The sequence below is a fragment of the Pogoniulus pusillus genome, chromosome 9 (assembly GCF_015220805.1).
Source record: "Pogoniulus pusillus isolate bPogPus1 chromosome 9, bPogPus1.pri, whole genome shotgun sequence".
Classification (NCBI taxonomy): domain Eukaryota; kingdom Metazoa; phylum Chordata; class Aves; order Piciformes; family Lybiidae; genus Pogoniulus; species Pogoniulus pusillus.
In genome coordinates, this window is record NC_087272.1 from 5340447 (window position 1) to 5353575 (window position 13129).

Consider the following 13129-nt stretch of genomic DNA (forward strand, 5'->3'; position numbering starts at 1 on the left):
CTAATGATGTGGCTGCCAGAGGACGCTGCTGTCGCGACAGAAGTCGTTTGTCACGCAGCGCCTTTGTTGGGGCGCAGTGAGGAGAGTTGGCTGCAGGCAGAGTTATTGTAGAACAACCGAATTGTCCTTCAGCTAGGTTCAGGTTTTATGTCATAGCACAGCAGCCTGCTTGGTTTATGTTTAAAGAAACATCAGTAACTTCTATAGCAGGGCACAGAGAGACTGATGTTCAGAAGCTGTTGTAAAGGGTTCCACTTTACAAGATAGAAGTTGCTAATCTTTGATAGACCAGTTGTGTGTTTGTGATATGCTGTGTCATTATTGATTGCGACGAGAGGGTTCCAGAAGCTCAAAGGGCCATAGATTTGGATAAGAGCTACACAGAAGAGGGCAGAAGTCATTACAGTGTTCTGATTGCAATGTTCCACACCACAAGAAGGGTCTGTTAGCATAAGGTCTGGCTCATGGAGGCAATCCTGTTCCCTGGAGAAGATTTTGCACAGTTGTGCTGGAATATTGTGTGGGACTTGGTCCTGGAAATAAGTTGAAAATACAACAGTCTTTTCAAACATGGAACTACATTTATGTCTGCAGGTCTAAGTGTTATATGATAATAGGAAAATTTTGTGCTGCTGTACAGAATATTCCTCAAATCATACAGTGCTGGCTGCTGTCCCTTCAGTGGTAACTTAAGTTCCAGGTTTGTGTGAGCTGCACTTTCTTGTATATATAGTAATTTTTAGCACATATTTCTTAAATGTTAAACCACTTTGTTAAATAATGAGACCAGGCATAGATAAGGCTTAAGTGCTAGTGAGAGCCTTCAAAACATTGAGGTCACTCCCTAGAAAAGGAGGACATTTCAATTGCTGCGAGAACGAACATCAACTACATAGCAGTTTGCAGAACCCATGGTGGCAGGTACAATGGGCCTGACAGAAACAGAACGCCCTGACAAACACCTGACAGAGGGCCAGGGCTTGCTGGAGACCTGCTAAAGATCAGCTTGTGGCCTCACAGCCATTAATCAGCACCTCTAGGTTTAGATCCTTACCCTGGTTTTGTTGTGGGTTTGCTGCAGCTGATTGGTGGACAGGGTTCACTAGACTCAGCCAGCTCTGGAAATTTGAATGAAGCTTTTATTTACAGCTTAGCACAATATACAAGCAGGTATTTACAGTATATACAGCTACAGACAGAAATATACAAGGTAAAAGGTAATACAGAAACACAGCAGCCCTCCCAGAAACCTGAGTCCCCAGGAGGAGCTCCCAACCACCCTTCCACCTTCTCCCACTCCCCTACCTTACCCCAGATGTTGCCTTGTGCCCCAAGGAAGAATAGAGGGTCGGCCAGGGGGGTTAGGAAACAAGTGGATTAATCGGGGAGACAGGAGGTGAGGGTAGAGAGAAATGCAGCCCACAGCCCAGACAAAGAGGGACTCTTGTTCGTATACATCTCAGCAAGCCTACGAGTGAAGTAGACATCACTATTGTTTCTCTTTCACAGCCTGTGATCTAGTCCTTCTCACCAGAACATTCTAGCTAGTTTCAAACTAGCACAATCCTCCTTTTAGACTTGGGATGCTGCCCAAGGATATTTCCTTGAATTCATAGAAGCATATAATCATTGAATACTAGGGGTTGGAAAGGACCTTTAGATGCCACATCCAGTTGGCAGCCAGTCACTAGTAGTGTTCCCCAGGGGTCAGTGCTGGGCCCAGTCCTGTTCAACATCTTTATTGATGATCTGAATGAGGGGATTGAGTCCTGCATCAATAAGTTTGCAGATGACACCAAGCTAGGAGCAGGTGTTGATCTGTTGAAAGGTAGGAGAGCCCTGAGAGGGATCTGGACAGGCTGGATGTGTGGGCAGAGGCCAGTGGGATGAGATTTAACAAGGCCAAGTGCAGGGTTCTGCACTTTGGCCACAACAACCCCAAGCAGCTCTACAGGCTGGGGACAGAGTGGCTGGAGAGCAGCCAGGAAGAAAGGGACCTGGGGGTACTGGTGGATAGTAGGCTGAAGATGAGCCAGCAGTGTCCCCAGGTGGCCAAGAGAGCCAATGGCATCCTGGCCTGTATCAGGAACAATGTGGGCAGCAGGACAAGGGAGGTTATTCTTCCCCTGTACTCAGCACTGCTCAGGCCACCCCTTGAGTACTGTGTCCAGTTCTGGGCTCCTCAATTCAAGAGAGATTGTTGAGGTGCTGAAACGTGTCCAGAGAAGGGCAACAAAGCTGGTGAGGGGCCTGGAACACAAACCCTCTGAGGAGAGGCTGAGGGAGCTGGGGTTGCTTAGCCTGGAGAAGAGGAGGCTCAGGGGTGACCTCATTGCTGTCTACAACTGCCTGAAAGCACATTGTAGCCAGGTGGGGGGTGGCCTCTTCTCCCAGACAACCAGCAATAGAACAAGGGGACACAGTCTCAAGTTGTGCCGGGGTAGGTCTAGGCTGGATGTTAGGAGGAAGTTCTTCTCAGAGAGAGTGATTGGCATTGGAATGGGCTGCCCAGGGAGGTGGTGGAGTCACTGTCCCTGGGGGTGTTCAAGAAAAGTCTGGATGAGGCACTTAGTGCCATGGTCTAGTTGACTGGATCAGGCTGGGTGTTAGGTTGGACTGGATGATCTTGGAGGTCTCTTCCGACCTGGTTGAGGCCAAGCATTGAGTCCAAGCAAAGCAGTGCCACTTAGGATGGGTCACACAGGAATTTGTCCAGGCAGGTTTTGAAGATCTCTGGAGAAGGAGACTCTACAACCTCTCTGGGCAGCCTCTGTCTCCCCCACAGTAAAAAAATATGTCATACTGAGATGGAATTTCTTTTGATTGAGTTTATGTCTATTACTCCTCGTCCTCTTTCTGGGTATCACTGAAAAGAGACTGGCTTCATCGTCCTGACAGCCCCAGAGAGTCCTCATCTCCACTTTGGTGAGTGTATCTTTTCTGGTTATATCCTTAAGTGAATCCTTATCTCTCCTTCAGTAAGTGCCCATTTTTGGAGTAGCCTTGTGTGAGATGAGTGTGTGCACATTCTGGTTCATCTTTCTGGAATGAAAAAATCCTTAAAGCTTGAGAATTAATTGTGCAGTAATATATTCCTGGCTGACACCTGAACTTGTAATTTACTTCTGTTGGAAAGAGTGCCGAGTAATTTTGGTTGCAATAAATGCACATTTTGGGTAGCTGCTGCTGGTTTATGAGTGCCTGTGTGACACCCATAAACACAAAAGATTTGTGTACTTGGATTTGTACAGTATTTGCCTACTGTCCTTAGATTTTCCTGTTCCATTAGACCTCTGGGCAATCCTCTTGCTGTGGGCTGTTAGCAGCTCAGTAGCATTGTTCTGCTTTGGCAGGCTGTGAAAGTTATTGTTGAACTGGTAGGCTCAGTAGCTTTTTTGTATCTCCACAGAAGCTGTCCTCATGCTGAAGAGAAATTTAGGGAAGTGTTTTTGCCTTGCTCTTTTTGCTAAATGGTCCTTGACACAGATAAAGTCACCTTTAAAGGTCCCTTCTAACCCAATATATTCTGTAATTCTGTGGTACTCTTAATAGATTTTAAAGATGAAAAGACATATGTTAATGTTAGGATGGAAAAAGGTTAGTCCTGGTCAGAAAAAACTGTTAACATTCATGAACCAGGAAGGTGTTACTTGATTCACAATCCTTCAAGGCACTTTGTTGCTTTAATATCCATTAGGATGAATTTCTTGTATGCCTCCTACAAAATAGAAGGGAAAGGAGGTGAATGAGGTAAGGAATGTGAGAGTAAGATCCACCCCAACATATTAGATATTAAAGAGAGGTGCCAAAAATGTTGATAAATGGCTACAAAGCATGTACACTTGCTTCTGGTCACTCAAATGAAGGAGAATGTCAGAGGAGAAAAAAGTTGTTAAGATAGACAAGAATTGTACACCAATTGCAATTTTTGAGTCCAAGCTATCACACAATCATAGAGTCCTAGAATAGGAGGGCACCCATAAAGATCATATCCTTGCCCTTCTTTCTGTGCACAGAACAGATGTACTTGCCAGTGATCGTGGTTGATCCTATGGGATTGTGCTTCTGCAGTGTAAGGAAGAATTCTGCCCTTGCCCTTCCAAAAGTGTACTTTTACAATGTATCATTTCCCTGCTGTACTTTGGTTGAAGCCTCAGCATTCATGCAGATGAGATGGGTAGGTGAGAAGCAGCAGCAGTGGAGGAGGCAAAGGCAGTTGCTTACTGCTGAGACAAGAGGTGTGATGGAAGGGAGCCTGGTGTGAGAAAGAGCTCCTCCTGTCCCATGGGACCTCTGTCGACTGAGTGCACTACATGGGACAAGTTTGACTGAAACCCCTTATTGGTTAGAGCATTTTCTCGGGTGACACAGGTGACTCCTCTGAGTCTCAGCCGGCACAGGAGCACTGACAGTGGCATCAGTGGCACAGGAACGCTGACAGTGCCATTAGTGCCTCCAACTTCCTCATCCTTGTCACCTTGCACACCACAAACTGGTGTATAACTGCTGATTGTGATGAGAGGGTTCCAGAAGCTCAAAGGGCTATAGATTTTGATAAGAATTACTCAGAAGAGGGCAAAAGGCAGTACTGTGTTCTGAGTCCAATGTTCTGCAGCACAAGAGGTGTCTGTGTAGCATAAGGTCTGGCTCATGGAGGCAATCCTGTTCCCTGGAGAAGATTTTGCACAGTTGTTCTGGAATATTCTGTGGTACTTGGTAATGGAAATAAGTTATTAAGTAGAAGAGCATTTGCAAAAGTGGAACCATGTCCCTGCCTCTGTGTGTTAGTGTTACTTGAAGTTACATGGAAGCATTACATGGAAGAGCATGGAGTATGAGAAGGACCACCTTCCCCATGGGACCTCTGTCGATTGAGTGCACTGCATGGGACACGTTTGATGGAAGCTCTTTATTGGTTAAAGCATTTTCTCAGGAGAAGTGTCCCTCTGTGTCCCAGCCAGGCACAGGAGCACTGACAGTGGCATTAGTGCCACTGAGTTCCTCATCCTCATCACCTTGCACTCCACAAAATGATGTGCTGGGCAACAGGGGCCCAAGCCAAGAGAGTGTCTGTGGCACTGGTGCCTGAACTCAGCACTAGCTGTCATTTCCCTGCTGAACTTTGGTCTCAGCATTCACCCAGATGAGATGGGGCCAGAGATGTGTATAAGGCAAGTGAAGGCAAGAAGCACCAGCGGTGGAGGAGGAAAAGGCAGTTGCTTGCTGCTGAGGCAAGAAGTGTGCTGGAGGGGCATGGGGTATGAGAAAAAGCTCCTCCTGCCCCATGGGATCTCTGTCAACTGAATTACATGGGACAAGTTTGACTAAAACCATTTATTAGTTAAAGCATTTTCTCAGGAGAAGTGTTCCTCTGTGTCCCAGCTGGGCACAGGAGCACTGACAGTGGCATCAGTGCCTCCGAGTTCCTCATGCTTGTCTCCTTGCACCCAAAAATTGATGTGCTGGGCAACAAGGGTGCACACCAAGAGAGTGTCTGCTGCACTGGTGCCTGAACTCAGCCTCCCGTGGCTGCATCTGTCAGAAGAGCAGGACGGTGCGAATGCTGAAAAGCAGAAAGGAGAGCAGTGGGGTTAGAGGTGCTGTGGCTGGGAGTGTTCAGGAGCAGGCAGTGGGACAGGCAGTTCTGCCTCAAGACAAGCCCCTTCTTTCTCATCCAGCCTCTCCCTGACTCAGCTGCATGGGTCTCACAGCAGTGGGGCAGACTCAAAATCCTGCTGAGTGGAACACCTCAGCAGCTGAGGCGCCTTGTCCCTTCCCAAAGCTCATGTGCTGCTGCTGCTCTAAGAGACATTCTTCCTTCCTTTGGCTTTTATGCCATTCTTGCTCACGATGTCCCTTGCTCCTTGACTCTGTTGCCTGTCCTGTGCTTTCAGACAGTGCCCTGCCATGTGGTGTCTGAGGGCCTGTGAGGTCATGGAGTCTCCTTCTCTGGAGACTTTCAAGGCCTGTCTGGATGTGTTCTTGGTGATCTGTGCTAGATAGTATTCTCCTGCTCTGGCAGGAAGGTTGGACTCGATGATCTCCTTGCGTCCCTTCCAGCCCCTAATGTCCTGTGATCCTGTGCTGCGGCTGTGCTCTGATGAACTGAACCATGAGCAGGGCTCTTCCCTCTGGGTTATGGCAGAATCTCCTTGTTCCTGCTTCCTGCAGAGGCTTGGATGAGAAGACATATTGCATGGGCTGTCTTTCAGAGGGCTTGGGCTGTTTACATTTGACGTGGAGGTGGCATTTGTTGTACCTCCTTCCTGCTAGTCAGGGTCTCACCTTTTTCCTGCACGTAACAACTCCAGTCCCTCCTCCAGTTTAGCGAAGGGCAGCGTGTGGGTGATTAGCACATCTAAGTCGAATTTCTTCTCCAAATAGCTAGACACTAATTTTGGGATAGAATCTCTCATCTTCCAACCTAGGAAGAGGAAAGAACATCAGCAGTGAATATGACAGGAAATGATGTTTTGGTAAGGTGGTGTTTGTAGAGAGCAGGACTGATGACCAGTTCTGATGTTTGGGTCTTGTGAGATGTATTCCTCTCCTTGGAATGAGCTTGGCTTAGTGTAGACAGACAGTTGTGTGTGCTGAACTCTATGGAAGAGTAAGATGTTTGTTAGTGTGCTTCATGCCTGCACAATGGAAATGTGGTGTTCTTATTGGCTATGTTTGTTCTGAAAACCCTGTCAAAGACACTTCCTGGGACACTGACAAACAGAATACTCTTGGTGACCCAGAACTTAGTGAGTAATGACTATGGGAAAAGTATCTTTTGTGCTAGAGCTGAGGGCATTGCTCAGATGGGAAATCTCATGTTCAAGGGCATAGTTACTGATGTGTTCCACTGACATTTGGGAATGAGAGTCTGGTGAGGTAAAAGCTGAGATGTCAGATATGTTTCCCTATGTTTTGTACCTCCTAGTATAGTCCCCTTCCACACACGCCCTGTCAGCAGAAGCATAGGATCGATCGTAAGCATTGAGCCAGCTTTCGGTACACCAACCATTACACACACGCCGGTGCTGGGATTGCAGGAGGTCATGGCAGCAGCCTGATGGGACAGACAGGTGTCTTAGAGAAGGTGCTGTTGAGTTTGTGAGGAAAACATTCTTCCTGTGCAGCTGTCTGCCCCTCCCTGGTGATCTGCAGACTCAGACTCCCTTGTGCAGGAGACAAGGAGAGTGCAGTGCCTGTTTTGCATCTTGTATGTTGCTTGCTTACAAAGGCAAGAGCCTGCCTTTCTTAGCAAGGATGTGGCCAGCAGTGCAGGCAGCAGGCAAGGAGCAGCCCACCAGGTGAATTCTGCCCTGATGGGAGCCTGCAAGCGTGCTGGGAGGGAGGACACGTGTTGAAATGCCACCTACCAATGTATCCAATTTCCCAGCAGCCTCAAAGGTGTAGTCTGCACCATATGTGGTCATCTCAATGAGCACCTCGTGGATGGGCTTGTTGAAGTCTTGAGGGTTGATGCAGTCAGTGGCTCCCAGCTCCCTGGCCTTGGCAAACTTGTCCTTGTTGACATCAATGGCAATGATGCGGGAAGCTCCAGCTGCCTTGCAGCCCATGACAACAGAGAGGCCAACTCCTCCGAGGCCAAAGACAGCACAGCTGGAGCCTGGTTTTACCTGCACAAGAAGGGGCCCTGTGAGTGTCCAGCGTGAGGAGGAGGTTGTCGAGGGTTGCACAGGGCTGGTGCAGTTGTGAGTGTGGCTGCAGGGTGCTTTTGCTGGCCATGTTTGAATACCAACCTTGGCAGCGTTGATGGCAGCTCCATATCCTGTGGGAAAGCCACAAGCCAGCAAGCAGACTTTGTCCAGAGGTGCAGCAGCATCGATCTTGGCAACAGCATATTGTGGGACCACAGTGTATTCTGCAAAGGTGCTGACCCAGAAGAAGTGGTGGATCTGCTGCCCTTTGCAAGTGAATCGTGTGGTCTTGTCAGGCAGCACGCACTGTGATTCAAACATACTGTTGGGAGGCAGAAGGATTGATATTTCATGAAGTAAAGGCCCTGTGGGGGTGTCACAATTGCTGAGGGACAGCTGACCCAATTTAGGTGTAGGGGAAGGCAAGGTAAACTCACTGCTCCTTCACACAGAAGTTGGTTTCAGGATTCAGGCAGAAGCTGCATTTTCCACATTGAGGAACACAAAGGAGAATGACTTTGTCACCTGGAGCAATGTACATCCTGTGTTAGTGATCTGTCCCGGGGCATACCTTGAAAAGCTGCTGTCGGGCTGAATCCTGGGTGTGTGTTTGCGTGGAATTGTTACCTGGTGTCACTGAGGTCACTCCTTCTCCAATGCTTTCCACAATTCCTGCTCCTTCATGTCCTGGGATAACTGGGAAATCTGCATTGGGAAAAAGACCTTGCCGAAGGTGTTCATCTGTGTGACAGATGCCAGTTGCCACCATCTGTTTGGAGAGGAAAGAGTAGGTGATCTCTGGCCTCTGCTGAACTCACTTTGTGGAAGTTATTTTCCCATGGCTGTCATGATCCCCAGCAGCATTGGTGCTGCCACCCCATGCTGCCATTCTGTGCCCAGGCCTGCCTTTCTGCTTCCACTCACACAGAATGCTTCTAGTGCCTTTCCTCTGCACTGTGCCGTAGGGGCTGGGGATTAGCTTGTGGAATGTCTGCCTTTTATTTAGAAGTGAGGCAAAGCTATTTTGTGGCTAAATGTTTTCCATTTATCTGATTGTCTTAAATGACTAAATTGCCCATAAGCATCTTTGTGAAGATTTCCCAACCAAATTAGAACCCTAATTTAACTGGTTTGTAGATAGTTAGTGGGCAGAGCTTTTTTGGAAATAAAAATAACTACATATTTTTATAATTCCTGCCTGGTAAAATTGTCCCAACTAATTCATAGGGGTGATTTGAATTTCTTGCTGTCCAGGATGTAGTGTTGTTGCTAAAGGATGATGTTCTCTAGAACATCCCACTGCCTTAACATTCACACAGTGAAATCAGCAGCTAAACAATGAGTAAGAGCAAGAAGCATCATAAACTGTGAATATGTACATGGAGACCTTCCTTCGTATGTTCAGATGGCTAGAGAAAGAGGGTTAAAAATGTTCTCACTGGTGCTGAGAAACTGCTACCAATAGGCATTGGTTACATAGATCTCTGCCAGGTACATTCAAGGTATAGCCACTAGAAGAAGAATTGCCCCAAAGGATCAAATAAAATAGTGAAAGAAGTTTTTACCTTGATACGGACTTCACCTGCCTTTGGGGGTGCAACCTCCACCTCCTCTATGGAGAGTGGTTTGCCCGCGGCCCAAGCGACAGCAGCTTTGCATTTGATAACCTGGAAGCCAGAGAGAGGATATTTTTTCCCCATTGCCAAAGGAACAATTGGTGTGTGGCTGTTGTAGGGTGCTCCAAACACTTCTCTGCAGCTCTGTCTGCGGAGCTTTGAATGGGGGAAGCATAATTGCTTTGCCTCTGCCCCTGTGGGCTTGAACGGGGAAAGGCAAAAGGTGCCCTTTTCCTCCCACTGCTAGCTGAAGTCTCACACGTGTACTCACTCGTGGAAAATCCCACACTGGGATTTGGAATTGTGATTGGCTGGCTGCTTCGTGCCCAGCACATATTCGCACTGGACACATTGTCTAGTGAAGACTTTAATAGAATGAGCAAAAGTAGTGTGCAGATTCATTAGATCCATTTGTTTGAGAGATTTCTGTGTGGCACCTGGACCCAGCTTCTCCTCAGACCTGCATACCTTAGCTTTCTGCTCCCTACCCCTGAGCTGGAGCAGCCCTACCTCTGCCATACACTGCTGGTGCCCTGAGACATGCTAGCATTACAGCTTCCCAGGGCTGCTAAGGCAATGCCACTTCTGCAAGCTTTGCCTGGTGGAAGTTATTGTCATGGAGAGCCTGTAGGCCCAAAAGGAGGCTTATTTGTGCCTTGCCTGCCTGGACCAGAGGTAAACACATAACGAGCACAAAAAGGCACAACAGACCTGGTGCCATAAGGTCTGGCCTGCCCAGGACGCCTGAGTGTGTAAGGTGGTTGTGTAAGCCCCCACACACCCAGCTTGTGCCTGTCCAGTGTAAAGCCTGTGATTCCCATATTTGGAAGGTCCAGGCTTGTGGCTTTTGCCTATTATGGTAGGGTTTGGCTGACTGCCAACCTGATTGGTCGTTCTAGTGGTCAAGGGGCCATTAATCTTGGCCCACATTTAATAAATAGGGGTACACAGGTAAAAACGTGCTTACTCCCCCACATTGCTTGCCTGCCTGCATACTCACTTGCAGAGCTCACTTAAGCCTGCCTGTATATTTGTGGAGCTCAGCCATGCATCCCCTTGCACGCCCCCTGCCTCATTACCTGGTGTGTGCTGTTGCCACAAGTTGCCAGGAGCAGACCCACTTGTCTGCACACGATCGGCCTGAGTAGCCAGTGTTAGACCGTGCTCAGACTGCACGGCATTGTATTTCCTCTGCACCTGAGATCCTGCCTACTTATCCCTTGAGAGAGCATCCAGAGGAAACCAGCAGCACAAGCTCAGAGACTATTTCCCCAGCAGACGGAGGATTGCAGCCTCAAAGTCCACAGGTGGAGACCCTGAAGAATTGGACACTTGTATAGGCTGTGATGTAGCCCCGGAGGGTGATTGATAATTCATCAAAACTTGTGAGTAAATGCTTTAATGCCTCTGTAATTTCTATTGCCTCCTGCCATAGAGCAGGAAGAGCTTTCAGCCCACCTGCTGGGCAAATAATATATAGACCCCAAGCGGCATTAAGCCGTGGGGAAAATCCTCTCTGTTTATGGTTTGAGGGGCAACGAGGCTGGTGAGAGGCCTTGAGCACAGCCCTATGAGGAGAGGCTGAGGGAGCTGGGATTGGTTAGCCTGGAGAAGAGGAGGCTCAGGGGAGATCTTATTGCTGTCTACAACTACCTGAGGGGAGGTTGTGGCCAGGAGGAGGTTGCTCTCTTCTCTCAGGTAGCCAGCACCAGAATGAGAGGACACAGCCTCAGGCTGCACCAGGGGAGATTTAGGCTGGAGGTGAGGAGAAAGTTCTTCCCTGAGAGAGTCATTGGACACTGGAATGGGCTGCCCGGGGAGGTGGTGGAGTCGCCGTCCCTGGAGCTGTTGAAGGCAGGATTGGACGTGGCACTTGGTGCCATGGTCTAGCCTTGAGCTCTGTGGTAAAGGGTTGGACTTGATGATCTATGAGGTCTCTTCCAACTTTGGTGATACTGTGATACTGTGATACATTCTTATCAATCTATGGCACAGGACTCCTAAACTAGATTTTAACTTGCAGTTTCCAGAGGCTGCTACAAAGGAGATCCAGGGACCATCTCCAAATTCCTATGCTCTACCCTCATTAATAAGTCCAGCATTTTTCAGCCTTTCCCTAGGGTCCTGGATCACCTCTGATTTTCTAAGTGTGGTAAAGCTATTTTGTGGCTTAGCCTTTTGCATTTTTCTGACTTTCCTAAGTTGTCAAAAATGACCATAAGCAACCTTGTTAAAATTCCTGGCTGAATTAGAGCCTGTCCATAAAAGGTTACCTATTTTCTCATAAAGTTTTAGGGCAGGGCTTTCAGGGAAATAAAAATCGTTACAGTTTTATAATTCCTGCCTCACCGGATTATTCCCAATCAAATGAGTGGCATGTCCTGAACCATGAGCTGATCAGCCCAAAGCTGTTTTGACATCAGCAAAACTGTGCTTGCAGCTTGAAATAGGAAAAGGAGCAAGGCAAGGTCAAGACTGAACACAGGAGATGAGTGGCTGTGAGAGTCCACCTGTGAATTCCTTGCCCAAGCAGGAGCACAGAGCAGAGCTGAGCAGAAGGGTGCTCTGCAGAGAAGCAGGCTTTGGTGTTTCCATTCCTGAGCTGAGAGGCAGAGCAGGAGAGGAATGCAGTGCCAAACACAGGTCTTGGGAGATGTGGTGGTCTGAAAGCAGGAGCTGATGTAATTGAAAGGGATTAGATGAGCTGGGCAGTGAGGTGAAAGAGGGTGCACAACAGAGGTGTGCAGGTGAGCCATTTTGAGAGCACTGATCCAGGAGCAAGGTACCTTGGAAAGGAGTATGGAAAATGCATTGGTCCTTACTTTTCCAGAAGTAGCCATGTGGTCTCAGAGGAGCTTCTGCCTTCAATGAAGCAAGCTGGAGCGAGGCTGCTATTCCTCTGGCTGAAGACCCAAGTTGCTAAAACAGCCCAGCTGTGGATGTGGAGCACTGCTGGGAACCCTCTCTGCTCAGCTGAAGTGGATGGCCAGGAGTGTGGAGGGAGTCCTGCTATGGGACTGTCACCAGAGAGCTTGGAGCTGTGGTTAATAACTGTGTTGAGAGTAGGGAGGGGCAGGCCAAGGTTCACGAGGGAGGTTATCATTGGTGGTTCTGCATGTAGGCCATGCCGTGTCGACCCTGCATGAAAAGCAGAGAGAGCTCAGAAAGATCTTTCTGTGTTGCTTGCTTGTAGCATGTGTGGAAGGAGAAGAGTGGCATCTCAATGCCCTACCATGTGGTGCCTTACGGCCTCTGTTGGCTTTGGGGCAGTGGAACTTCTTCGGAACTGAACCATGAGCAGTAGGGCTCCCTGTGCCAAGCTGGGCTTGTCCTTCTGGGTTATGACAGATCCTCTGTACACATTGGTCTTGTCCCTGCTCAATCGAAAGGCCTGGATTAATCTGGGGATAGAATCTCTCCTCTTATAACTCAGAAAGAGGAGTAAGCTCTTGCAGTGAGTTATAGGGAAATGCTTGTAAGACTTTGTTGCTGTGAATGCCAGGACAGAGGATCAGTTTTGGTGCCTGGTTCTTGTGAGAAATGTTCCTCTCCTTGGAATGAGAATGGGTTCACATCCTTAGTTGTGTGGATGTTAGTTGTATGAAACAGGTACAGGCTTCTTTAGCATGCTTTGTTCCTGTGTGTACACTGGAAATGCAGTGCACTTAATTTGCTTGTGTTTGTCTTGAGAACTCTTTCAAAGAGATTCCCCTCCTGGGGATGCTGGCAAGCTGCAGATAATGCTTGGTGACCAAGAGATTAGTCAGTTCCACTACCTTCACAATAAAGAACTTTTTCCTAATGTCCAATCCAAAATTCCCCTTTCCTGCTTTACAACCATAGTCCCATGTCCTGTTTCTA

General features: G+C 48.1%; 1 protein-coding gene and 1 long non-coding RNA gene across 3 annotated transcripts in view; one reads left to right on the plus strand and one right to left on the minus strand.

The window, feature by feature from the left end:
* LOC135177972 (uncharacterized) overlaps positions 1-13129 on the plus strand; it is a 40826-nt gene that overhangs the window by 9882 nt on the left and 17815 nt on the right. The gene's annotated exons all lie outside the window — the stretch shown is intronic.
* On the minus strand, positions 5539-12108 carry LOC135178411 (alcohol dehydrogenase 1-like). The gene is made up of 9 exons (XM_064149366.1): positions 12091-12108; positions 9218-9319; positions 8280-8421; positions 8090-8177; positions 7755-7974; positions 7371-7631; positions 6922-7057; positions 6286-6424; positions 5539-5563 (listed from the first exon to the last, which is right to left on the minus strand). The coding sequence occupies exons 1-9, from the start codon at positions 12106-12108 to the stop codon at positions 5539-5541; spliced, it is 1131 nt and encodes a 376-aa protein (XP_064005436.1).

What these genes read in the sequence shown, in the direction of transcription:
- LOC135178411 (XM_064149366.1), bottom strand. An exon ending in CAGGTGAAGTCCGTATCAAG is followed by an intron (nt 8,422 to 9,217) that starts GTAAAAACTTCT and finishes CTCTCCAAACAG; the next exon opens with ATGGTGGCAACTGGCATCTG. An exon ending in CTGCCATCAACGCTGCCAAG is followed by an intron (nt 7,632 to 7,754) that starts GTTGGTATTCAA and finishes CTTCTTGTGCAG; the next exon opens with GTAAAACCAGGCTCCAGCTG.